This window comes from Zootoca vivipara, chromosome 11 (assembly GCF_965207765.1).
Source record: "Zootoca vivipara chromosome 11, rZooViv2.hap1.1, whole genome shotgun sequence".
Taxonomy (NCBI): Eukaryota; Metazoa; Chordata; class Lepidosauria; order Squamata; family Lacertidae; genus Zootoca; species Zootoca vivipara.
This window is the reverse complement of record NC_142594.1, coordinates 40,574,489-40,602,169: the sequence shown is the minus strand read 5'-3', so window position 1 is coordinate 40,602,169 and position 27,681 is coordinate 40,574,489. Positions and strand designations below refer to the sequence as shown.

At 41.8% G+C, this 27,681-nt stretch overlaps 1 protein-coding gene across 1 annotated transcript in view; it reads right to left on the bottom strand.

The window, feature by feature from the left end:
- CCDC7 (coiled-coil domain containing 7) overlaps positions 1–25,636 on the bottom strand; it is a 172,071-nt gene extending 146,435 nt beyond the window's left edge. The window contains exons 1-14 of the mRNA XM_088654182.1: positions 25,487–25,636; positions 21,912–21,974; positions 20,297–20,528; positions 14,911–15,009; positions 13,574–13,663; positions 12,433–12,453; positions 12,294–12,326; positions 10,220–10,380; positions 9,662–9,726; positions 7,640–7,711; positions 6,385–6,460; positions 5,905–5,935; positions 4,840–4,929; positions 2,934–3,034 (exon numbers count right to left, since the gene is read on the bottom strand). Of these exons, the coding sequence (XP_088510308.1) occupies positions 2,934–3,034; positions 4,840–4,929; positions 5,905–5,935; positions 6,385–6,460; positions 7,640–7,711; positions 9,662–9,726; positions 10,220–10,380; positions 12,294–12,326; positions 12,433–12,453; positions 13,574–13,663; positions 14,911–15,009; positions 20,297–20,518 (1,061 nt within the window). The 5' untranslated portion in view covers positions 20,519–20,528; positions 21,912–21,974; positions 25,487–25,636. The remainder of the gene's footprint in view (positions 1–2,933; positions 3,035–4,839; positions 4,930–5,904; positions 5,936–6,384; positions 6,461–7,639; positions 7,712–9,661; positions 9,727–10,219; positions 10,381–12,293; positions 12,327–12,432; positions 12,454–13,573; positions 13,664–14,910; positions 15,010–20,296; positions 20,529–21,911; positions 21,975–25,486) is intronic.
- Between the last annotated feature and the right edge of the window lie 2,045 nt (positions 25,637–27,681).

Genomic DNA, 27,681 nt, shown 5'->3' with positions numbered 1-27,681 from the left:
TTCCTGCAGAGGTGTCATAAATTGGTGAAACTAGAATAATGGCGCAGAATGTTCACAAACATTTATTTATTTGATTCAATTTATAAATCACTTCACATCATGGGCGTACCCAGGATCAAAACTGGGGGGGGGCAAGGGGAGGGGCCAAGGCACGGAAGGGGAGGGGCCACAAAGTGGGCGGGAACGGCGAACTCGCGCTCCGCTGGGCTGTGCCCCTCCCTAGAAGCAGGGCTGCTGGGCGGAGGCGGAGCCCAGCCCAGCGGAGCGCGAGTTCAGCGTTCCCGCCCGCCGCGCCGCGCTCTCTGGTTCCCCGCCGCGCTTGGCCTTGCCAGAGGGCGCGACGGGGAGCTGGAGGGAGGGCGCAGCGCGGCGGGCGGGAACGGCGAACTCGCGCTCCGCTGGGCTGTGCCCCTCCCTAGAAGCAGGGCTGGTGGGCGGAGGCGGAGCCCAGCCCAGTGGAGCGCGAGTTCAGCGTTCCCGCCCGCCGCGCCGCGCTCCCTGGTTCCCCGCCGCGCTTGGCCTTGCCTGAGGGCGCGCCGGGGAGCTGGAGGGAGGGTGCGGCGCGGCGCGGCGGGAATGGCGAACTCGCGCTCCGCCGGGCTGTGCTCCGCCTCTGCCCACCAGCCCTGCTTCTAGAGTAGGGCAGCTGCCCTAACTTGCCCCGTGGTGGGTACGCCCTTGCTTCACATTAAGTATCTTGAACCTATTTCATATCGGAAACATCAACAATAAAAACAACTCCATAGATTAAAACAATTAAAAATAAATCCATATGTAAAAACAATAGACAATAGAAACAGTGTCTGTCTGAACAGGCTTCTGATGAGATGGCATCTGAAGAAGGCCCACTGCAATTTGCAATAGCTGCAGCTTCTGGCTCAACCTCATGGGCAGCAGTAGTAGTAAAGCTATCCCAGTCCAGAAATTGTTGCAACTGTCCTATCAGCCATAGTTAGTAAAAGGCACTCCTAACCAGTGACGTCACCTGGGCCCCTAGTGAAAGAGAGAAATTTGGAAGCATCCCAGACTGCTCCTTCAGGATGAGTATGACCCTGTTTAAAGCAGGTAATTGACCAATTATTCAGACTTGGGAACTGCCATAGTCTTACCAGGATTCAGAGTTCAGAGTCCATTTATTGGCCCTCATCAAGCCCACCACAAAGTCCAGGCACCAGTCAACAGCCTCTCTGAATTCAGCTGTTACAGAGAAGTGCAACTGATGACATGTCACCCCAAATGACCCAATTATCACTTCCAATGGCTTTATGCTACTGTTAAACAGCAATGTGAACAAAATGGTACCATGCAGATGATCACCTAATGCTGTTGGAACCACTGTAAATGCCTCTAATAGCCATCCAACCAAATCAGTCCAGGAGGAAGACATGGCCAAGTGTATCAAAACGTTGCTGTGAAATTAATTAGGAAAAACTGGCAATATCATAAACACACAGCATCAAGATAAAGCATCCTACCCAAGTAAACCCAACATAACTTACAGTATCCTATATAATAATGTCCAAGTTGTCCCTGCGTCCAAGCTGTCCCGTGTGTCCCTGGGGTACTGCGCATGTGCCCCAGGGATACAGGGATTGGACAGCAGAGACTGCGCGCGCGCACTCTCCTCCCCCCTCTGCCTCCTCCAACCGCCGCTCCCGCCGGACACCGCCTCACTGCAGGGCACGTCAGGGAAGCGAGGGTGGAGGCCGGCGAGGCCTCCTCACAACCCTCCCTGGCCCGTGAGAGGAGCGGCGGTTGGAGGAGGCAGGGGGGGGGAGAGTGCACGCGTCCTTCCTGTCGGCGGCTGGGGGAGAGGAAGGAAGGAGGAGAAAGCGCTCCTCCGTTCCTGTCCCCCTGCCGCCGACAGCAAGGACGGGTCCCAGGGTTCGGAGAAGCGCTGCACAAGCGCTTCTCCGAACCGTGGGATGTCTGCTTCCTGTCGGCGGCTGCGGGAGAGGAACGGAGGAGGAGAAAGCAGCGCTGTCTCCTCCTTCGTTCCTGTCCCCCTGCCGCCGACAGCAAGGACAGGTCCCAGGGTTCAGAGAAGCGCTGTGCAAGCGCTTCTCCGAACTCTGGGATGTCTGCTTCCTGTCGGCGGCTGCAGGAGAGGAACGGAGGAGGAGAAAGCAACGCTTTCTCCTCCTTCGTTCCTGTCCCCCTGCCGCCGACAGAAAGGACAGGTCCCAGGGTTCGAAGAAGCGCTGTGCAAGCGCTTCTCCGAACCCTGGGAGTTCTGCTTCCTGTCGGCGGCTGCGGGAGAGGAACGGAGGAGGAGAAAGCAGCGCTTTCTCCTCCTCCGTTCCTGTCCCCCTGCCGCCGACAGCAATGACAGGTCCCAGGGTTCGGAGAAGCGCTGCGCAAGCGCTTCTCCGAACCCTGGGAGGTCTCCTTGCTGTCGGCGGCTGCGGGAGAGGAACGGAGGAGGAGAAAGCAGCGCTTTCTCCTCCTCCGTTCCTGTCCCCTTGCCGCCGACAGCAATGACAGGTCCCAGGGTTCGGAGAAGCGCTGCGCAAGCGCTTCTCCGAACCCCAGGATGTTCTAGAGCCCGTTATTGAACGGGCTGAAATACACTAGTTTCTTAATAGTCATGCATGGGGTTGCAGAATTAGTTATCTTGAATTTGGTGAATATCACTTCCTAATTGTAATTTAAGTCAATTTTTTAGAAGCATTTCTAGTTGAAGCCAGAAGCAAACTTCTCAGTGGGGCTTTCGGCAGGCTGCAACTGGTGCGGATACCAATAGAGGCACTTCTAGTTTCCCACTCACTTGGCAAAACAAATGGGGAGTTTTGTGTGAGCAAAATGATGCTAGCATCACTGTGGGTGGAACCCAGTGAAAATTGTCAGGGCTGGGTGGAGGACACTTCCACCCCACAAACAAACCAAGAAAGGGAGTTTAGATTGCAACCTAGATTATTAATTACTTTTCTTACTTTTCTACAATTACATGAGGTGGTTTTTCTTCAACTTTTTCTTTTTCTTTTTCCAGTTTTGATAACATTTTTTTCCTTGTATCTTGCGCTCCTTTTTCTTGCTGATAAAAGTATGTGAGAAAACACCAAGTAGGTTACATAAGAAAATTATTACTTGCTCCTTGCACAGTTGCACATTTGAAGATGCAATGGGCAGGAAACAGCACAGAACTTCCAGAGACCTTTCAGAGGAAGAATATTTCCACTCTTCCCCTTGGTTACATTTTCATTCTTAAAACAGACACCACGAGGATACAAAACAACAAAACATCATATATAGGGATGGAAAAACAACTGCATCTATAATATCCATTGTACTGTGTCCTTTATATCCATTAAGCAATATTACAATAAGAACATCTATACACACACACACACACACACACATATATATATATATATATATACATATATATATACATATATAAATATATATATATATATATATATATATATATATATATATATATATATATATACCGGTATATACATATATATATATATATCCACACACACACACACACACACACACACACACACACACGTGTGTGTGTGTGTGTAAACTGGGCATGTCCGTTCCTCTCTAATGTTCAATGAAACCGCTTGACCGATAGCACTGAAATTTGGACACAACGCCACACACGAATAAGAGAGTAACCTAAGACACTTTCCGCACACAGATGTCACACCTGGGCCACGTAAAAAAAACCAAACCCCGTGTTTCAGAACACACAACTCACCCCAAAGTGCATGCTGGGAAATAGAACCCAGAAGCTGACAGTTCCTTTTCCAAGGGTGGGGGCCAAGGAATGGAGATACAGGGCGGAGGCCTCGGCTCGCATTTACATACTAGGCCGAGCCAAGGCCTACAGACTAGGCCTCGGCTCTACTTTACAGACTAGGCCGGGGGTGGGGGGGAGGGGCCCAAATAGGTCATGGGTTGAGCCAGGGAGGGGCGGAGTCACAGGTACGACCCGGGGTGGGGGGAGGGGGGACAGGCTACCTCATGGGTCGCGACAGGATGGGAGGAATCACAGGGATAAGACACAACAGGGGGGGGACATAGTCCAGGGGGGATGGACACATCCTCCCCCTTTCCTGGGAAACAAGGACCCTGAGTCAGGCACAGCAACGCGTGCCCGGGCCAGCTAGTAATGCAATATAAAAGTCAGTTCCTAAATTCACTCCTTTTCCCCTTCTCATCCTTTTTTCCTGTTGAATAATGTCTGGCAAAAACCCATCTACATGCAAGTCCCACTTTCTGGACATTCCCAGGAAATTGTTCATTGGGCAATTTCCATTATTCCTTACAACAACATTCCCAATCTGCAAGCTTTCTCCCCTCTTCCACCATTTCTTCCTAAAATGGGTGCGGCCAATCAGCAAAAGAGAGACAAAGGAAAAACTGGTTTGTCTGATCTCTCCTGCTTTGTGAAATGTCCAATCTCTCCCCGTTACTGCCCCAAAATGGTTTCAACCCCATTTTGGTTTCTGCCCCAAAATGGTTCCCGCTGACCAGCAAATCACAAACAAATAAGGAAGTGGACAAACTCCAGCTGTTTGGATATTTGAATCAGCTGTGCATATAGTGAAGTTTGGGAAGTTTATGTTCAGATAAATGAATGTTTGGATAGTGATGTATTCTGTGCATGTATTCTATGCAGGTTCATTTGAAATTAAGTCTGTGTTCATTGGGTTTCCTCCTCAATAGGTTTGTTTAGGATTGCAGTTTCTGTAAAATATAATCATACCTGTGAAGCATTCATCTTTAAGTTCATCCTTCATTATCTCTTTCTCTTCCATAAGCTTTCAAGTTTTTGTTGAATCCTCTGTAATTTCGAAGTAGAAGTTTTGGAAAAATAATTACCTCTGAACCTTTCATCTTTTGAAGTTCATCCTCCATTATCTCCTTCTCTTCTGCAAGCTTTCGAAATTCTTGTTGAATCTTCTGTAATTTCTAGGTAGAATAAACATTTTGAGGGGAAATAGTTTTAACATATTTGAAGAAATGTTTAAAAGTTGAAATTAAGAAATGAAACGAATGAAAATTAAGAAATAAAAAAGAATGGTGAAGCCATTTTTAACATTGACACAGCATAATGTCACGCAAACAGCTTACTCTGATGGAGGTCTTCTGATAGGGAATGTCTCATCCCTCATTAGACACTGATGTAAATGATGCTTGGGGAAAGTAATCCTGGAGTTTGGGGTGAGGCATCATCAGCAAGCTGATGACATTCATTTCTACCTCTATTTTCCATCTGCTAACTTCAATATTTCTGGATATATTTCCAAAATTTTGCCGGAGATTAAAATTCAGTGGATTTAAGATACTTATCTGAAATTTGGTGCAATTCTCCTGTTTTCTTTTTGGGTATTTAAAATTCATCTTATTTATTACATTAAAAATACAAATACTTGCACTATTATTTTCTATATTACAGTGGTACCTCGGTTTATGAACACAATTGGTTCCAGAAGTCTGTTCATAAACTGAAATGTTCATAAACTGAAGCGAACTTTCCCATTGAAAGTAATGGAAAGTGGATTAATCTGTTTCAGACGGTCCGCGGAGTACTTAAACTGAAGCGTTCATAAACTGAAGCGAACTTTCCCATTGAAAGTAATGGAAAGTGGATTAATCCGTTCCAGACGGGTCCGCGGAGTACTCAACCTGAAGTGTTCTTAACCCAAAGCATGGGTGTAATTGGTTCCGGAAGTCTGTTCATAAACTGAAGCATTCATAAACTGAAGCGAACTTTCCCATTGAAAGGAATGGAAAGTGAATTAATCCGTTCCAGATGGGTCCACGGCGTTCGTAAACCGAAAATTCATAAACCGAGGTGTTCATAAACCGAGGTTCTACTGTATAGTGTTTTGCATCCAGTGACTGCTGTGAACACTCATACAGCTTTTTAAGTATTATACTCACACCTTCCAGCACATCCTGTTCATTTGAAACTCTGAAAAGTATGAAATATATGTTTCTTAGTTTGTACTTTATAAAACTTCAGTAATGTCTACCAGGAAAGACCTTGTTCATATCAAATGTCACAACCCCATATAGATAAGGGACATAAGCACCCTCTAAATTTAGCACAGTGTGAGATTTCATTATAGGCAGTGTTTATATTAAGGTTTATTTAACAATCCACAGATAGCCAAAGTTCTCTGGGAACTGAAGATGATTTGCTTACAAAGTGCCAAAATATAATTAACTGGAAATATAAGTTTCTACAAGCTATAATATTGTCCAACTTGGGCATGGATTACAAGTGGCATATGCACATGGAATTTGTGACACATCTTGGCTAAAAGCTCAAGATTTTGTGACCCTGGTTATTGCCTGTACTCCTGTAATGTATTAATATTGTACAGTTTTTCTATGTAACATATCAAATAGATTATGTACCTGTGTAACTTGTTTGTCTGTCTTTCAAATACTTTCATTATTTCTAGGATGCGATTATTCATTGAGTCCATTGTTTCTGAAAAACAACAACAAAAATTTAGTTACAGGTAGGTAGCCGTGTTGATCTGAGTCGAAGCAAAATAAAAAAATTCCTTGAGTAGCACCTTAAAGACCAACTTGGTTTTTATTTTATTTTATTTAACAAAAATTTAGTTACTTAGTTAAATTTATAGCCTTTAGTTTGCCCCAGAAATAGGTATCCAAAGTGACCAGCATCAGTTAATAATACAATTTAAATATTTATTATGCAGGACATAGATTTTTTCTATTATTTAATGCAATCTAACATAGACATATAAATGTAGTATTCAACAGAAACTTTAGGTCTTGCAGTGCCATGACCCATACAGGCAAGGATTCTTCACATCCTACTCTGGAGATATTGTTAGTAATTGAAAAGGGAGGCTTATAAAATCAGCCACTCCTGTTCAATTACTCACAAATAGGTCTGGTGGAAACAGGGTCAAGCTTCCACCATCACTGCCTCTCTCCACCAAGGATCTATCCTAGCCTGCATTCAACTATTCTTGCTAACTGGAGGATCACAGGCATCTCTTATAGATGAATCTAACATCTACTCAGGGCAGAATATGCAGTTTACTTGTCATGTGAGTAAGAGTATTGACCATGCAAATGTAGGGATGAGCAGGGCCAGTGGATCTCTGCGGGGTGCATGAAATGGCAGCCTTCACCAGCAGCAGAGGTATAGGAGCCAACTCCTAGGGGCCGAGGGGTCTTCAACCCCCCCAGTAAAATATTTGAGGGGACTGCCCCCCAGTTAATAGGCATTACCATTCAAATGGTGTCCTGCATCGTGTCATGTGATTGACCATGCAGAGCAGGTCTAACTTGCCCCCCTCCCCAATATTTATTCAAGTTGGCACCCCTGGGCAGAGGAAGTGGTGGCATCTAGAAGCAGGTAGCAGAAAGGGGTAGAGAAAGGAAGTAACAGAAAGAGGGAGACTCACAAAAGGGGTGCCACAAAACATGAGAGAAAAGGGGTGGCTCCATCCACTTTTCATTCTGGTTCTTCCCACCATTTGTTCCAGCCCCAGACTGGCTTTCCCTCGTTCTAATTTTCCACCCCCAATGGTTCTGATTCTCCACTCCTCCACTGGGATTTTAAGTGGTTAATGTTGACCAGATCATGCCCTGAGATTTCAGCCACTGCCATTTCAAATTCTAAAGAACTTACGTTGGCCTGTATCATCTTGGAAAACTTGTACCATATTCATTACATCCTCAGTTGCATGTTTCATAGCAAGTTCTGAAACAGAACATTTTATTATTCAGTTTAAACTATTGTAGCAGTTCTTCAAATGTACTGTATATACAGTAATTCATTAGCAAATGTGAAATAAATAAACTTGTAAAATAGAAAGCTTTTTCTTCTTATCCATGCTGGCTAAGTTTAAATCCTAAAACAAATCAATGAAATGGTGATGCCAACTGACCTTTCTCTGAAACAGTGTTACCAAATAGGCTATAATTTGGGAACAAAATAAAGAAATTGGTAGTTATAATGTTCCTTTTTAAGTTTCAAACTACTTCTCATCAGCTCATGAAAAACTGACTTAGAAAATAAGTCAATATTTATTTATTTTTTAAAAAAACCTAATAAATAACCACCTATTTTCCAGGCCCAGCCCCACTCCCTTGCACTCATCCCTCTCTCCTGCACCCCCTCCCTTGCACCTACCCAGCTCCACAACTCCCTAACCCCCAACATAGTATCATAGAATCATAGAGTTGGAAGAGACCACAAGGGCCATCCAGTCCAACCCCCTGCCAAGCAGGAAACACCATCAAAGCATTCCTGACATATGGCTGTCAAGCCTCTGTTTAAAGACCTCCAAAGAAGGAGACTCCACCACACTCCTTGGCAGCAAATTCCACTGTCAAACAGCTCTTACTGTCAGGAAGTTCTTCCTAATGTTTAGGTGGAATCTTCTTTCTTGTAGTTTGAATCCATTGCTCCGTGTCCGCTTCTCTGGAGCAGCAGAAAACAATGTTTCTCACATACATCCTTCTCCTTAAACATCATTTATCGAACCAGGACAGCAGCAGCGACAGTGCTCCAGCGACAGGAAGCAGGAAGAACCCTTTATAACCCTTTAGCATACAGAGACTGTACCAGAAATAATGACCCTGGTGCACATTGAGAAACTAAGGGCCATCAGGACCTTTCTAGGAGCCTTTCTTTCTTGCTACCAAAAGAGAAGAAAGGGAAGCGTTGTCTCTGATTTTTCTCTGCCGACATGCAATTTTTGCAGTTGTCTTTCAAATGGGATTGGTGCTGTAAGATGGGTATACCGCCAAATCATAGTATCAGGGTGGTGTACGTCAACAAAACAAAACAGCCTTAAAGGCAATACAAATAATCATTAAAGTGAATGGCTAATCAATTTAAACAGCTGCAAAGGTCTGTCAGCATAGTGGCTGGGGAGACCCGGCCAGATGGGCGGGGTATAAATAATAAATTATTATTATTATTATTATTTATTATTATTGTTGTTGTTATTATTATAAAAAGTTTTCAAGTCAAAATCATGGGTGCCTACCAAAGTGTTTTCCAGAGCATGGGCCTGACAGCACTAAATGGCTGATATCTAGTGGAAGCCAGCTGGGCCGCTGTAGCATGAGGGACAACTAACAGTGCTCCTCTAGATGACAGTAGCCATTTATGAAACTTACTCCTACCGGTAGTAAGTCTCATTGACTCCAAGCCTCAACCAAATATTGTAGTTCCAAGTCTGGCAAAGTGGTTTTGTTTGCTCAATTTTGTTTTCAATACAAATAATACATACACACACATATATACGATAAATTCATACAGAAATCATGGGGGGGGGGATTGTATTGATTTTTAAAATAGAAATATGCAAATTGTTGAAGAAATGTGGAAAAACCAGAAGAAGCAAAATTGACAAATTATTCCATCCCTTACATATGCATAAATTACAAACATCATTATGAAAATAAGGAAACAAAATATTATAAATACAATAATTATTTAAAGAAAGCATAGTTTCTCAAATAAATCAAAAGGAACATTATATATTATTTTCCATGTCCCCAATTTCCTACCTTGTTAGCCTAGCTTTCTTCAGCCCCCTTATGACCTGTCCAGCATGCTCCACAGTCAACCTATTTCTCATACTCCACCCAAAACATATATTTTGCTTCCTTTGTCTCCATATTAAATCACAATCCTTACCTTCAAGAATATGTTTTGGGTCTTTTGGAGCAGGAGCCACAGGGCCTAATGGTTTTTTCTTTTCACTGTCAAAATATGAAGTATTTGTCAAAATATGAAATATTATAAATATTAAATCTAATTTTACAATCTGAAGGTCAGTTTTTGAAAAAAATTAAATTTCTAATTTTATATAATTAGGTTATATTTAGTGAACAAAATGCATTCTTATATTTACTAATAAAATCTACTATAATAATTAGAATATTACATAGGAAACAGCTCATGCTTAATCTTTAGTGTTCTGGAAACAGACTCATAATCAGCCAACCAAACAGCATATACTTTGGGGGTTTTTCCAGAATTCTTCAGCCCCTCATACTGTTAAGTTAGACCTTTAAGGTAATATTGTGATAATGTGGTGATAATGTGATAGTTTCTAGTCTTTCATGATTGTTAAGCAAACGTCTTGATTGTGCTTCAGGAAATGGAAAGGTCTAATAAAATATTTTTCTATAATCCATATAACAAATCTATATTTTATTGCTATTAAACCTAACTATTTCACAACACTCTTACTGTTTCGGAGCAGAAAGCTGGATAAGCTTGGGCAGTTCTTGAATACGGCCTTTCAAATCTTCAAGCTTTTGGATGCGGTTCATTAATTTATTAATGTTATTTGATATGTTTTTATCAGCTACCGGAACTTGCCAATCTGGAATAAGTTCTTCCTCGCCTATCTGAAATATAGATATCAACATATTAGCACAATATATTATTCTGTTAACTTAGGTTATTTGTTAACTGGGGGACCAGACCTGAGCTACGTAAGTCCTCAGAGGCACTGACCCCAGTAGTGATGAAGTTAGAGCAGTGGTTTTCAACCCTGGAGTGCCTTGAATGATTGCCAGTAGTGCTGCAGGCAGCACTAGCCTCTGTCCCTCTTTCCTTCACTCCCTCCTCTGATGCCCTCTCGCATCTCTGCTTCCCAAAGGCTTGTGCGCTGTTTACTGTAGCAGCCCTGACTACAAGCTGAGGCAGCCAGCACCCCATGACCAGCAAGCGGGTGAAGGAGCCCAGCCAGCCAGTCTGCCAGTCCTAGCTGTTGGGAATGGACAGGCAAATCCAAGGCCCCTGTGGGGCAGTGTGAGGAGGCACCTCTCTTTGGGGTGGTGGGAGGGGCAGCTCAGAGACCAGGGTTGGCAGCAGCAGCCCAGAGGACTCACAAGGAGAGGGGAGAGGAGACTAAGGGAACACTCCACAAGGGAGGATGTTCAAAAAAGGATTAGAGGCTGCCAGCTCTGCAGGCAAGGGGTGACATAACTGGGCTCCTGAGCCCCACAGGGATGCCGCAGAAAGAATGTAGTTGGTCAAGGGAGCCATGGACTGAAAAAGGTTGAAAACCTCTGAATCAGTTGAGAACAATAACTCTCCTGAGACCACCATCTTAGAAGATACCCCAACCAAAGAGGCTACAAGGGTTAAAGCAACTGTTACACCCTGACTGGGCTCAGACCCATCAAGTTGAACCCCAGGACTACAGGAGCAGAGGCTCTTCTTTATAGAAAATCAAAACCAGAAGCTCAGGTCTGCCTGGCCTCATGAGGACATCATTCACTGAGCCCTACTCGTGAGGAGGATGCATCATTCCTCAAATGATCCAGCTCAAAGCCCTGATGACAGATCAGGAAGAGGTGGATCAACTATAAAACTTCTCAGTGGAAGCCTAACCCAGGCCAAAGCAACAAACAAATCTTGCTCTGCTCCCTGTGACACCTTATTGAACAGCTCCCCTTCTATTCTGCATCTTCTCATCTTTGACGATGCACAGCTGCTGTTACGGCAGACTATTAAGCCACATAGCAAAGGTTGCAGGAATGGAATAGGGGAGAGGCATCCCAAGCCCCTGCACTGCATGGAGTGACTGTAAAAGCTGAACATTTTTGTTTATTATTATTATTTTCATATGTATAACAAGCAAACATATTTACAATGCTAATATTTTACTTGAGCACACTCAAGAGATGCATGCAACATAAATAGCAATCACTAAATTAGCAAAGCTATTTAAACTTACGTGGGAGCAAACTCCACTGAAATGGATGTTGTAAAGTTAATGATAAATAAGCAGCAGCAATGCATAAACAGAAATGTTAGGTTTCTATTTCTCTCACTGTGCAGGTCACATGCCTGTGCTATGCATTCCAGCCAAGATTGTTGGAATCAAAGGAGTGGATGTTTGCTGTATTCTGTTTCTGTTTGTACTTTTTCTTCTTCAGACTTCTCTCAGCGAGAGGAGACATGTTTTTCTTTTGTTCTGCATTACGCTTAATAAAGTAGCTTTTAGTACACAACCTCAGCCTGCCTCCGTCTGCGTTTTATCTCTGCTGGACTCTGAATATGTGCTCAGTGTCTCCAAGAAATGAGTCATAATAAATCATCGGGAAGGGCTGTTGGAACTCCCTAGCGCTGCACGCTGAACGCTGATGGGAGAGACTGGATTTGTTCCTGCATTATGCCTGTGGATCATTCCTGCCCCCCGGCTGACCCGACAAGAAATGCTTTTCACTGTAACAATGCTTTATACTGCAACAATATTTTCCACATATTTCCTATCAAAACTAATCAACTAACTTTCCAAATGTTAGTTTACCTCTTCCATCTCATGGACCTCCTTTTCAAACCACTTGAAGAAAAGTAAATAAATAAAATTAGGCATTGACAAATTACATTTTTTTCAAAAATGCAACAGGTTTTTTAAATATTAATGAATGAATGAATGAATTTCTTACCTGAAGCAATGACTCTAATATCTAAGAAAGAAAAATAAATCACTAGGTGTTTCTGTTACAATTTAACACCAAAAAAAATATCTTTGTACATATAACACACGGTTTGCACAGTAAATAACTTCCCTTTTCATACATGCATTTCATTCTGTGTAGAGGTGTACCTAGGCTCCCTTGCCCCCTTGGCAAGGAGCTGCATCGGTGCCTCCCTCCCTGCCCCCTGTGTCCTTGGCAAGGAGATGTTGACCACACAGCGCAGCAGAGGAGTGGTCCAGGGAGCACAAAAGTGGGTCAGCGGGCTCCTAGCCACTCTGAGCCAGAGTGGAGAGCCACGATTTTTCCACACACATCTCATGGCCTGTGCCCTTGGCAGTGACCAATCTAGCCAACCCCTAGGTACACCATTGATTCTGTGATGACTTCAAGATCAAGAACTTGGGTGCAGTACTATAATCAAGGGGGGCAATTGAACTCTTTTGTGTAAGTTCTCCACCTGGGGCACTCTGAGACCACCTTGGGTTTTGAGGATTACTGGGACCAGGGGATGGAATAGAGCTGACAAAAACAAAATAACAAGTGATGAATTTTAATTCATCATCCTCAGTCATATCAGCTAATGTTCCTATTACAAGATTAGTTGGCTACTCTATTTTAATAAGCTTATTCTGTCCTTGCCATAAGAGCCATGCTTAAATGAAAAAGAGGGTATTTGTCTTCATCACAACAGAATATTTTTGCTGGTGGTAACCATTCACTCTCAAGGGCTGATTAATGGCTGAAATATATGTGTTGTCTCATCTGCACTGGATATGACATCAACCAGGGATTTCATCATACATACCAGTATGTAACCAATTCCTGCTTGTGAATGGTATGTACTACCAGTAGGATCAACAGTGAGTTCACCTTAAGAGAAAGACTCTCTTTCTGTTTACCACAATAGCACTGTGTTCACATTGCTTAGGGAAGAGTCAAATTACACACATAGTATTGGGAAATGTGCTGAGTTCCAGTTGTACTTGTTAACGGGACAGGGTAAATATTGTGTTAGAATAAGACAAAAAAAACCTACCAAGTACAGAGAGAAAGCAAATCCAACACCAAAATAAATTTATATTTATTGTTTATATTTCATCGTACATACTTGTTTTTCTTCACGAAGTGCACAGTCTAACTGGTTACTGACTTGTGAACAACATATCAGGAAAGTAGTCATATCTTCATGTTCTTCCTTCTATCAAAGGGTAAAAACATTTCTACAGCATTTTCTGACTTTAATTTCTTTAAAATGTAATCTTTATTTGGTTAAAATACTTCTGAAGCCCATACTAGCTTTGTTTCAGTTCTTAATTTTTTGACATATTGAACCAGCTATTTTGCTTCAAATTAAATATTTGCATTTTCTGTAAAATGAAAAGAATGAGTAAATTAGTTAGATTTCAATCCTATGCCCCTCTACTTAGTAGCAAGTCCCAGTGAAATGCAAACTCCCAAACCAGGAAGGAAGTTATTCTCCAGGTCCCCAGGTCCTGTTACCATTTGCATGATAAAACATAAATTTCCCTTGTCATTTTGTGGAATGTAAAGATTACTCTAGCTGGGGAGACAATCACTCTCATGTCAATTCTCCTACTAAGCAAAGCTAATTGAGCTCCCTGGTATAAACAAACAAAGCAAGTTGAGAGAATGAAGTGGCATTCACTGAAAAACTAATAAAATGCATTATTGAGCCTATTATATGGCAGCATAAATAGTTATTCTCTGCCACCACTGCAACCTTACAGTATTTCTTCACAAATCTGATAACCAAGCTACAGAATTAATTAACCAATGGTCATGATGGCCAGACCTGCAACATTAAGGGTAAGAGGTAGATGCTGGCAGCAGGTCTGGCCATCATGGCCATCACTTACTGAATTAAAAAGTGCTGTTCAAATATATAACACCATTGCATCGTTTAGAACAGGAGTAGGGTTCACAGGCCAGTGGTCTGCAGAACAAGTGACTAAAGTGGGTGGGGCCATATGTAAACAAATTTGACTTGCTTTTGCACAGCAAGCTACACTCACACAGAACTCAGAAGTTTCTACCTGCAGTCATAGCTTTTTATCCACCATCCTAACAAGCAAGATGAATTTTCACAGTTCAAGGACAATTTCCAGCCAACCCCCAACGATGACACAGAGGACCAGTGAGGGTGTGACCAAGGAAGGGGGCATGACCTGGGAAAAATATAGTGAAGGCTGCAGAGAGAGGCTTGGAGGGAAGACATCTTGCCCCCAGACATGTCATTTCCCACCCTTGGTTTAGGACAAAAAGTATCACTGCATAATTGGCAGTCAACAGTTATCCATCCTTCAGCAACTATTTGTAAAAACTATTATATTTATATACTATTGTAAGACAGTATATCAATAGTATACGCAATTAGCATACATGAAACCTATTCAAAGAATATGTGAAATTATTCAGTAAACATACAGGTACTGTAGGTTCTCCTGCCGCTGCTGCTGCCACTGCCGCTAACTCTTCTTCTTTCATTTCTTCATTTGCATACACACCTTCCATTGTGTGTACAATCTGTAGAAAGTGCCAAATGATTTTTATCATCTCTCACTAGCCATACTCCCTACTTGTATTATAGTAGATGCCTGGGGCCAAAAGTTACCTGTTTTACCTGATGATAAAGGCAGTGGTAAATTGTACAAATATTTATGTTTCAGGCAGGTGGAATAGTTGCTGGATAATATTGTGTCATAAGTTAGTTTGGAACATGAAAAATAGCTTTATACTTCTTGGGATCTAACATCATTTGCTGACACTTTACAACAGTGGTGGGAACTAGATCCAGCAGCCAGAACCAATTATCACCTTCCTATCCCCCTAGCCCAAGTATGATAGATAGGCAGGACTGCCCACCTTTCAATCATCTGACATCACAGTACCATCAGGCACCCCACAAAGTGCTTTGAAGCTCCAATCAGTTGATTGTCTGGGCTTCAAAGCACTGTGCAGGGCTCCCTGCAAGAATCACCCAAAAGCTGATTGTCAGTGCTTCCAGGGAGCCCAATGCAGTGCTTTGAAGCCCTGTCAGCTGATGGTGGGTGCTTCAAAGCACTCCTCGGGGTTCTCTGTCGACACCAACAAACAGTTGGATCATGGGGAAATATTTTGAAAAATTGATAGCCATCTTCAAATACTGTAGCTAAAGGACTGTCAAATGGAGGATGGAGCAAGTTTGTTTTCTCCTGCTCCAGAGGCTAGGAGCCAAACCAATGGATTCAAGTCACAAGAAAGAAGTTTCTGACTAAACTCAGGAAGACCTTTCTGACAGTAAGAGCTGTTTGACAGTGGAACAGACTACCGCAATAAGTGGTGGGCTCTAGATGGCCATCTCTAGATGATCAAGTTGAGATTCCTGTATTGCAGAGGCTTGGACTAGATGACCCTTGGTACACCTTCCAACTCTACAATTCTGTGATTCTATGATTCAGTTATCAGCTGATAGTACACAGCTCTCTGCAAGCATCAGTAATCTGCTTGCAAAGAGATGCACAAGCACTATGAGCAGGGATTTTCAAGCACTGCCAGTCAGCTGAATGGCAGTGCCTAGAAACCCATTTGCCCCAGCAACTTTACCTGTTCCACACACAAAGTCATAATATGACTTCTTAAACAGGGCAGGTGGTGTGGTTTGGCCAAAAGAGACTCATAGGTTAAAGGGCCTCGCCAGCCTAAATAGGCATGTAGGCTGGAAGTTGCCCGCTACTGTTTTATAATATATCTGTCAGATATGCAGCGCCATGCAGCCCTTCCCTGCCATACAGAGGTAAGACACTTGTTCCAGACAGTCTCTGTGGCACTGTGATGATATGCCTTTGACTATACAGTTAAGTGGGGTTTGGAATTATATGCAGTCAATTTTAAGCATATTTTTCTTTGCAAGGGCAGATAGGGACTTCCATATTTTCTTCAACTACAGGGCAGACAATAATGATTTTTAGTAAAGTCCAAATCTATATCTATATCTTTCTCCCTTAGACTACCTGCAATGCTATATATTTCTAATATTAGCATAGCATAAAAGCAGAAACGCAAGGAGTTTGTCTATTTTTAAAATCTTTCCAATGTTTGACAATAGTAGCTTGTTCCAGCGATCCCGCCATGGAAAACAGCGGATCCCACAATAGCGGATGCCAGCCGTGCAGTTAATTAAGGATAATCTGGGAATAATTATGCTTTGAAGCCCCCCCCCCCCGCCAGTTGGGGTGGGAGAGCTTTCACTCATGGATCATCCAGTAACTGCCTCTCGCTCTGATGGAATGCGAGAGCAGGGATGCAGAGTGTGTAGCACTGTACGTATTGGAAACTCCCCAATGTGGTCACCATGAGTGGAAGTACTTCTGTTTCTTTTAAGATGGATCTGAATTTGGACTTAAGAAACAGACATGTTCTGGATGAAAGAGAAAGATAACTTGCTAAATGAATCAGTGCCAAGGTTTTGATCTGGAGAGGACTCTCGCTGTCGTAACTGGAATGCTACATATGTGAAGGGGAGCCTTTGTTCTCTTTTTACATTATATTTACTGTGCTATGATTTGGCAAGCCTTTACTGAATGGACTACAACTATATATGAAATGCAAAAGGGATTTAACAAGAACCTATAATTTTCTTTACGGACTACTTGAAAGAATAGACTGTGTGAAATACAGTGACGATTTGTGACATTGCCTACTAAAGAGAACTCAAAAATAAGGGGTATCAGTATAGGCAACAGACTATATAAAGTTAAAGTATTCGCAGATGATGTGATCATATTACAGAAAACCCAGAGGAAGGAATACAGGAAGCCTTAAAGAAAATGACGGAATATGGAGAAGATTCCAGATTCAAGTTAAATAAAGAAAAATCCAAACTACTAACTAAAAATATGGGGGGGGGAAGGAACAGGAAGAGTTCTGGGGATTTGGATTACAAACAAAAATACTAATTTGTTCAAGGATAATTATACCAGAAAGTGGAAGGAGATAAAAGGAGACTTAGATAAATGGAGTAAGTTAAATTTGTCCTTATAGGGGAGAATATCTATGATAAAAATGTCAATTCTTCCAGAAATGCTCTTTCTATTCCAGACAGTCCCAATAATTATTGGTACAAAGTGATTTGAAGGGTGGCAAAGGGACCTATCCAATTTCATATGGCAAAGAAAAAAGCCAAGAGTCTGATTTAAATTGATGACGGAGCCTAGAGGGAGGGGAGGGTTTGCGGTTCCAGATTTTAGAATATATTTTGAAGCTGCATGCATGATATGGTTGAAAGATTGGGTGTTGCTTAAGGATACTGAAGTTTTGGATTTGGAGGGTTGGGACAAGGTTTTCAGGTGGCATGGCTACTTAGGACATGATAAAATAAAACCACATAGAGGCTTTACTAACCATCTCGTGAGGAAAGCCCTATTTGAAGTCTGGGAAAGAAACAAAGCAATAGTATCAACTAAAAACCCCTGGTGGTTATCACTGGTAGAGTCGTCGGCCATTCATAAAAACAACATGAAAGATAATTAGCTAACATATAGGGAGCTTGTGGAGGAGATAAATTACTGCCCGAAAGTGAAAAAAATTGAAGAACTAAAACAGAGAGGCGTAAACTGGTTAGAATACTATCAGCTAACAGTAACGTTGGAGAAGGATAAAAAAATTAAAGGGTTTTGATAAAGAAGTCTCAATATGGGAAAAGGAAATATTATATAATAATCAAAAAACTATCTCAAAAATTTATAAACTGTTACAGAATGGGCAACCAGAAAAAGAAGAAAAGGGAAATGCCATTAAGAAATGGGAACAAGATTTAGGTCATACAATAGAAAACAAAGAGTGGGAAAAACTATGGACATAAACTATAAATTTCACAGCATGCTACCTAATAAGAGAGAATTACTGTGTATGAAAATGTATCAAAGGTGGTACTTGGCACCAGAAAGGCTGGCTAAAATGAACAAAACGCACAAAAATAAGTGTTGAAGGTATATGAAACAAAAGGGAACATTTTACCGTATGTGGTGGACATGCCTGGAGATAGGGAAATTTTGGGGCATGATCCACGAAGAGATAAAGAAAATACTAAGATTTACTTGCAGTAAAAGCCCAGAGGCATTCCTATTAGGAATATTGAATGATGATATCATGAAAGACAAAGTTAACATATTCTTATACGCGACATCAGCGGCAAGAATCCTGGTAGCTAAGTATTGGAAAGGGAAACAAATACCAACCAGGGAAGAATGGCTATGCAAACTTTGTGAATATTTGGAGTTAGCCAAACTGACGGACATAATAAGACAAAAATCAAAAAGTCTAGTGAAGAAGGAATGGGACTGTTTGAATGAATATTTTAAAAAACAAGGTTCAAAGGCAAATATCTGGCTGAGTTTAGAATGACCTCGTAAATAGAAAGGGGAAGGAATAATGACATATATATAAATAAATAAACTTAGGATTGATATAATAAAGAAATACAGAAAGATATAATGAGATTGAAATGAAGTGTTGTGAAGTTGGTGGAAGTCTTTAATTTATCAATTGTGGTTATGAAACAAAGAATATAGTGTATGAAATGTCTGTCTTGTTTCTTGTTTCTTTGTCTTTTATCTTTGTTTCTTTTATTTTATCTTTTTTTCTATTTTCTTTCATTCTTAGTTTGGTGTTTAAATCTGTAAGATTTGGATTTTTTTAAAAAAATTTTCTTGGTGTATTGTTATATTTTGTTGATAAAATTTAAAAAATGATTAAAAAATTAAAAAGAGAACTCTAATTCTGATTTATTATGATTTTGGCGAGACACCAGCTCATTAGAAAGTTGGGAAGGAATAAAGGAGATAAGTGCTGGAAGCCAGGAGTTGCGGCCGAAAGCTGACTTTTTTATTGTATTGTGATTTGGCATGATTTGGTATTGTATTAATGTGGCCTCCATTGGATTGTTATTAATGAAAATTAATAAAAATTAATTCAAATGACAACAGTAGCTCTAGCAACTACTGACAGATTAACTAATAATTGTGATACACACATTTATCTATTTTCAAAAACAATTCAGAATTCTGGTATCAAAAACTTTGGCAAACAGCATGATTGGTTTACGAACTTAAACCGTTCCGGAAGTCCATTCTTAAACTGAAACCGTTCTTACATTAGGCGTGCTTTCCCTAATGAGGCCTCCCACCACCGGTGCCCTTCCACCAGTTGGATTCCGTTCTAAGACCGAGTTAAAGTTCTCAAACCAGGACACTACTTCCGGTTTTGCGGAGTTCATAAACCAAATCGTTCAGAAACAGGACTGTTCTTAAACCGAGGTAACATTGTATCTGCAAACTGTATATGTATAATAAAAATATATAATAATTAATAAAAATTAACATGTATACTATAAATTATTTCAAAAAAAAAATCACAGCAGAAACTAAGTTTTTAAATTCGATTATTTCTTTTCTGTAGATAAAAGCAGTGGTTAGGATCAATTGTTTATTTCCACACTGAAAAGAACCATGATAGGGTGATTTCAAAAGAAGAAACTGATGCTAGGTTTTATAATAGCTATTCTTCCTAGCCATGACACTAGCACCAAGTTTTCAGGTTGCATATTATTTGGTATATTACAAGGAATAGATTGAGTTTTAGCTTTTCAGGGTTCTGAACTCCTTGGTAGTTAATATTGTCCACTCAGATAGGAATTCCTATTAATTCCTGCAATTTTAATTATTTAGTTAAAGGAAACATTTGGACAGAGGAATTTAGGGTGCAAACTATGTTGGCATACTGAATTCAACAGTCAAGACGGAATGAACATGAAAAAGTTCAGTGATTGTCCTACCTCATTTAGATGCACAGTGATATTCTTAAGCACGTCCATTTCATCTAGCGATCTATCTTTATTTGTTGATGGAAGGGCTAAAGAGTACTGTGCAACAGATTCTGTTGGAACTGAAGGCAATAAAAGCATATGCCCAGGTTCATAGCCCTGTTTACTTTTCCTCTTTTCATTAAATGAGGAATTTTGTGGTTGATCCTTAATTTTCACTTTTGCTGGCTTCATTGTTGTTTTTCTGTTATTTTTTTAGGAATAAAGAAAACAATATTGGTTCATATCATTAAAAAATAAAATAGCAAAATAACATATTTTTTTAAAAAAATTATATTTCATTTTTCATGTGAGCACTATAAGGACTATTCAGGACTATTGCACACATAAACTTATTTTCAGCTTCTGCCCTGTAATGGGTCTGCTTCTGTCCATTCAAAACTCCATGACATTATTTAATGGGCCTTTAAGCAGTCAGTTTCTGTGTCCTGGAAAGTAGGAGCTAGCTAAAATAATGGTTTCCTCTTTGCAGCCCGATCAAAAGCTGTTTTTTAAAAAGGCATTACAATTGCACTCATAAAATAACAATTTTTTAAAAAAAATGTCCCACCTATTTAGAGGAAATTTAATCCCATATCAACAGGACAAATTAAAGGCCATTTTAAGACCCTTCAGGAATAGGATTTATTAAAGGCCATGTAATGAATGCCATGGTCCCATAAGTGAACAAATAGGAACTAATTACAGGAGTTGAAGCTATAAAAAGGAAACTTCAAATTAATGGTACAATAGCCCTGAAAATGGTGGGTTAGCCATCCATATCTGACACTGAAATTGCAGTTGTGTTTTATAACACACACACACACACACACACACCCAAATCTTATCTGGGGGAGGCATGGAAGGACAACTCAGAAAAAATCAGAACTACGTTGGTAAAATCATCACTTGAATTCAATTAAAAAACCAAATGAACAAGATGGCAAGTCCATATTAAACTGGTACTAAATTGAAGGAACTGTCACACTAACCCCTGACCCAAAGCCAGATACCGGTAACTCCAAACCTCCCAGAGCCAAGAGACCTAGGGAAACAGAGACCCCTAGCCCTACAGCAACTACCCAGAAGACCCTACTATCCAAGGAGAGAACGCAGCAGGTCTGCCTCCAGGGAATACCTTAGAAAAATTCTCAGGCTGGGCCCCTACCTTGCTGGCCGCAGAGGAGCCCCAATCATTTGATTGATTAAATTTTTATATAGGACAGTTCACAGCATAAAAATAAAAAATGAGAACACAAACTATATAATAAAACAAAAACAAAAAAACAAACCAATAACCCCTTTCCCACAAACATGTTTAAAAGGCCATAGAATGCTTGGAGATAAAATAACTTTGATACCTATATTGGAGGGGTTGAACTAGATGACCCTTGAGGTTACCTCCAACTCTATGATTCTATTATTCTGTTCAAGCTGGAGGCGGAGGCTGCACAAGAGTAAATCTTGTCCTAGTTATCTTTTTTTCATAATGGACAAAAGGAGGCTACTGCTCAAATTCTGTTCCATAACCCTTCTGCTCAAATTATATGTTTGTATGTTCCCTGATATTCTGTTTGACTCAATGTACCTGCATCAGAAGAGTTCTGTTCAGTGTTTCAGTGGCTTCTCCGGGTGATCTAATGTTCCTAAACTGATAAGGGAATAGAAGCAGAAAGAATTTAAGAAGAAAATCTGATATTGAAAATGGGGTGATGGGGGGCATTTTAAAGAAGAAAATTTTGTGCAACTATCTTTTAATCTCTTTAAAGTAGCATGGCAAGCAGCAATTTTTCAGCCTGCTATAATATTATTATTATTATAATTTATTATTTATACCCCGCCCATCTGGATGGGTTTCCCAGGTAAGTAATATGTTGCTCCTTCGTTTGAAAGAACGAAGAAAGGCGGGACATTATTATATTATTATTATTTTACATTCATTCATTCATTCAGTATATCACCCTTCCTCCATAGATCTAAGTACCCTCAAGCTGTGTACCCACTGCTTCAGAGGGAGCATAACCCCATCAAGAGCAGACAACCTCCCATTCAACCAGTCTAGGGAACTGCCCCCTAACAGTGCCTCAGTTTTATCTGGATTGAGCTTCAGTTTGTTGGCTCTCATCCAGCCCACTACCAAGGCAAGACAGTGGTCCAGCACATCCACTGCCACACCTGCAAATGTAAAGGAGCAGCAGAGCTGTGTGTCATCAGCATATTGCTGACAACATACTCCCACCCCCACCCCAGATAACCCCACTCAGCCATGTTATGTAGATGTTAAACAGCATAGGGGATAAAATTGAACACTGAGGAACCCAACATTGAAGGCTCCATAGGGCTAAAAAACACTCCCCAACCATAAGTCTCAGAAAATGTCCATCGAAGTAGGACTGGAACCACCGCAAAACAGTGCCATCCACCTAACTTGGACAGTCACTCCAGAAGAATACCATGGTCAATGGTATCGAAAGCCGCAGAGGTGAGGAGAATTAACAGGGACACATTTCCCATCCCTCTCCCAATGGAGGTAATCATACAGGGCAACCAAAGCAGTTTCTGTGCCCAAACTGGACCTAAACCCCAATTGAAATTGATCTAGAAAATCAGCTTCTTCCAAGAATGCCTGCATCTGGTCCACAACCCATGCTCATGAACCTTACCCAAGAAGGGGAGATTAGCAACTGGTCAGTAGTTAGTTAGATTTTCTGAATCTAAGGAGGGTTTCTTGAAGAGTGGATTCACCACTGCCTCCTTCAAGCAGACAGGGACCACCCTACTACAGAGCTGGTCCAGCAAATTATGATGGCTGATGGCCTCAAAAGCCAATGAGAGGCTGAGTACAGGGTCACACTTTGCATCCATCTTCTGATAAAGGTGATCCAACAAGGTGATCAAGGCTGATTCAGTTCCAAAACCAGGCCTAAACCGATTGACATGGATCTAAAGAGCACCTCCAGCTGAACCACCACCCTCTTATGCATCTTTCCCAAAAAGGGAACATTAGCAACTGTACAGTAGTTCACAATCTCTGCATAGGCCATAGGGAGAGTTCTTTCAGGAGTGCACACACCACTATTTTCTTAAGGGTACTAAGTACCAAGGGCAGCCCATACCATTTTGCCAACTGAGGTGAAACCAGAATACGCTACTCCCTGCCTCCCATGCCACTGCGCCAACCCCTCCACTTCCAGCACCACCACAACTCAGAGCTGGGGCACTCTGGGAGCTGTTGCTGCTTGATCTTCCCTGCCTGGGGGGCGGGGGGAGATGAACAGCAATGTCAAAAGTGAAATGTTCCTGTCACCAGTGGCAGAGGAGTTTTCCAGCAGTGGCAGAAGTGGGGAGGCAGGCAGGGCACCACCTCTTGCACTTCCACCTCCTGAGGCAGGTGCTTCACCCTGTCTCCTCAGTGGTCCAGCTCTGCTAAGCTCTACTACTTTATGCAGTACAACATTCCTGGATGCACCCAGCCTCAAAGTAATAAGAGTGAAGAATGAAATGTGTGCTTCTGACCTACTCAGTCAGGAATGTGGGTTTGGTGAACAAGTTGAGGGCTAGTGACATGCAGAAAGGACTAGATGGTGAAGTCATTTAAGCAGGCTGGAAGTTTCTAATCAGTGAAGGGGCTTGTGACAGGAACAGTGACATGGTGGATACAGAGTACACAAGTTCCACGGGGCCTCTTTTAAAAGACTCACCCTGTATAACGTATACAAAAATAACACAGGAGAAAAGAATTTTTAGCCCTTTCTCCTTGTACCATTCTCTGCTGAATGCATTCATTTATTTTCAACCCACTAAGGAAAATACACACATCCCTACCTTCTTCCTAGCTCTGTAAAGCAATCCAAACTACAGGAAACTGACCTAACTTAAGCCAGGGTAATTGACCTCTATTCCAAATTGTGTTCAGCAATGGGGCTACAGCCAGCTGATCCAGGCTGAACCTGACTAAGGGAAAAGAAATGTATAAAATCGGGTCTGACTTACACCTTCCTAACTTCTGCTGGGTTGCTAGGTCCAGAGACCTAGCTGAACAGCTTTTGGAATGGCGTAAGCATATTAATTTATAAAACAGCGCCACTGTATAAGAATGTCCCGTATAAATTATTAGATTCCTCCTGTACCTTGTTATGTTAAGGATTTGCAGAAATTGAGAGACAGAGTGGCCTTTTTAAAAGCCCAGTTAAAAACTGTTTAAGAAGCTTCAGAAAAAGGTGAGATATATAAGGAACAATAAATAATAGAAACCTGAGGGACCCCAAAGCAAGGGCAAGATTGTTCCATCTGGACGCAGAAATGTTTACACTGACTGAACCATTATAATATCATGCTGAATTCCAAACCCTTAGGTTTTACGTAATTTTATTCGTATTTGTGTAAAATGATTCCGTTTTCATATTTTAACATGTTTAAAAGGTAGAATGTCCCTACCAGGGATATTCAGTTTGTGTTGTATATTGTTTCATTTGTGTCTGAGTTCACTTCCACTGATGTTATATAAACTGATGTTATATACTTTTATACTATGAAAGCTGTTTTTTGTTTTGTTTTGTTTTGTTTTTACTATGCTCCGATTGCTAGAAACAAATAAATCTTGGATCTGAGTTCTTACCTTGGCTCCTTACATCACTGAGAGAGGCTCCCCTAACCCAAATGAGAGACAATTATTTTAAAAAATTATTTACCTATCTATCTATCTATATACCGCTACATCATTAGTGGCTTTTAGTTTAGTTTAAATTGAAAAGGAGGACACAAATAGCTTACATTAATTAATTGGCTGGCAGGCAGGGAAATGTTGGAACTCGGAACAAAGTCCAGATGTCCACTAAGATGGGCAAAAAAAGGCACAAGCTCCTTCCGTCTAGGGTTGCTGTGAGGAGGAGATGGCGAGGAAGAACAGGGAACTCGCATCCCACCCTGAGCTTCTTGGCGATATAAAAGTGCAATACCCTTAATGTGGGATAATGCGGCTGTTTAAGGAGCTTCTCGGGGAAGGGGGAGACTGCAGCTGGGGGTAGATCTTGTTCGGGTCACTCCCACCCACCACCCCCAGTAAAAGGCGTGAGGCAAAGCTGCTCTCTGGAGACGTCCCAATATACGGAAACCGAGCTCTTGTGGTTGTTACTGTTCTTCGCCTCCCTTTCAGAGACCCACCTAGGCGAAGGCCGAGCTGCCCGTCCTCAAACAGTGGTTTCCTAAGGCGGTTCAGCTACCCAGGCACCTCATCTCCCCCATCCGCTCTTTTCCTCCCTCCCGCCCACGTTTCTGGCTTCTTGCTGCTGCTCTTCCGAGGAATGAGTCGTCGGAGGAAGAGGGAGCGGGGGGAGGGAACGCTCCCGAACGCCCCGCCCCGCCCCCGCGTCGTCAACTGCCATTTCTTTTTCAAACGGGCCGCGAGTTCTCCTCAGGAGGGCGCGAGCCAGGGCGGTTTGTGGCGCGCGCGCTGTGAGGGGTTCTGTCGCTCGCTCAGCTCGCTCCCTCCACCCCCGCCGCCGTGCCCGTCACACACCTGCCCTAGACACCTGGCGGTTAAATGATGAGTCCCAATCTCTTGGGGCCCCAAAAAACATTTAAAGGAAAAAAACGATGTACATTTCCAAAACATAAGATAAAAAAACAAATAAAATAAAACCTACATAAAGTAACAGTGTTTTGTGTTGTGTAGGCTCCTATTTGTTATGTGTAAATGGCTTTAGATACCTATTAGGTGTCTTGAGAGTCCCATGGACTGCAAGAAGATCAATTTGTTGTTGACAAAGGACAGCTGGACATATAAAGGGCCCCATTACCTTCAGTAGCTTAGGGCCTCATCAAATCTAAATCTGGCCTGGCTGATGATGACAGGTTCTCTTCCTCTCTTACCAGCCCTCCCCAGACACAAGATAAAAACAAAAACAAAAAAACCCTGCACTAGGAGTAGCCAGTTCATTAGGAGATTGACTAAAAAAAAGTCACCAAGGAAATGAGCAAGCTTCCAAGTTCAACTCTTCATTGAAGAGTGGTGAAGAGAGGAAGGAAGAGAAGGATGTTCCTATACAACCTCCCAGCAATGTCCTTTTTCTTCTCTGCACATTTCCCCCGTTTGCTTACCATCTAACCTGATGAAGAATGTTGTTGAACTGGAAGGCTTGCTCATATATATTTTTTGGCGAGCTTTTTATTTGGCCCCAATAAAACCTTTGGGACCCAGGTGGCGCTGTGGGTTAAACCACTGAGCCTAGGGCTTGCTGATCAGAAGATCGGCGGTTCGAATCCCTGTGACAGGGTGAGCTCCCGTTGCTTGGTCCCAGCTCCTGCCAACCTAGCAGTTCGAAAGCACATCAAAATGCAAGTAGATAAATAGGAACCGCTACAGCGGGAAGGTAAACGGTGTTTCCTTGTGCTGCTCTGGTTTGCCAGAAGTGGCTTTGTCATGCTGGCCACATGACCTGGAAGCTATACGCCGGCTCCCTCGGCCAATAATGCGAGATGAGCGCGCAACCCCAGAGTCGGTCACGACTGGACCTAATGGTCAGGGGTCCCTTTACCTTAAAACCTTTGGATTTGCCCCCCAACGGACCAGCAGGGCTACCTGCAATGTTTATATTTGCTATTTGCTTCATCTCCCACTGCAGGCAGTGAGACTTGTTTTATTTATTTAGAATATTTGTATCCCACTTCATAGTCCCAACAGGCTCTCAAAAGGCTTCTAAAAGATGCTTAGCAATAAATAAAACCCACTCGTCAAGTCTGACTTCTTCCCTTCTCCCAAGTCTAAGAAAGGGAGACAAGGATCACAGAAAGTTCTCATCAATTTTGCTTCAGTTTGGATTGTGTCTTATTCAGAAGTTAATCATTGTTGAGCCTAAAACTGCAGCTTTAACTTGCCCATCCCATGGGTTACTGTATATGGAGTTGAACAACAGCACAAAATCAGCACCACAGTAGAACCACTCAGATAAAATACATACCAAATAAAATTATCAACATTGTGTCTTTCTAATTATCTAAAATATAGGTCTATATTAGGAGCTGCTGCCACCCAAAACCAAACCTTTCATACATGTATCCTAGTGTTTATATTAGAAACATAAAATGATACCATCTTACAAATACATACAAGTACAGTCTCTGGGGAACTGCTTGGGTTGCAATCTTTTTTTCTTGACACGATGTTCTGTGCCTTTAGCAGCTAAAGATCAACAAGTACATAAAGATACAATGATGGAAAGAACTTCATCTGACAAATTTTCCCATTTCATGCAGCCGTTAAAGGCCAGTGATGTAGTGGAGCAGGGTCAAAGTGCTACTGCTTCTTACACAGCCAATATAATAGTGTCATTATAGGCACTAGTTGCCAGTTCTCTGTG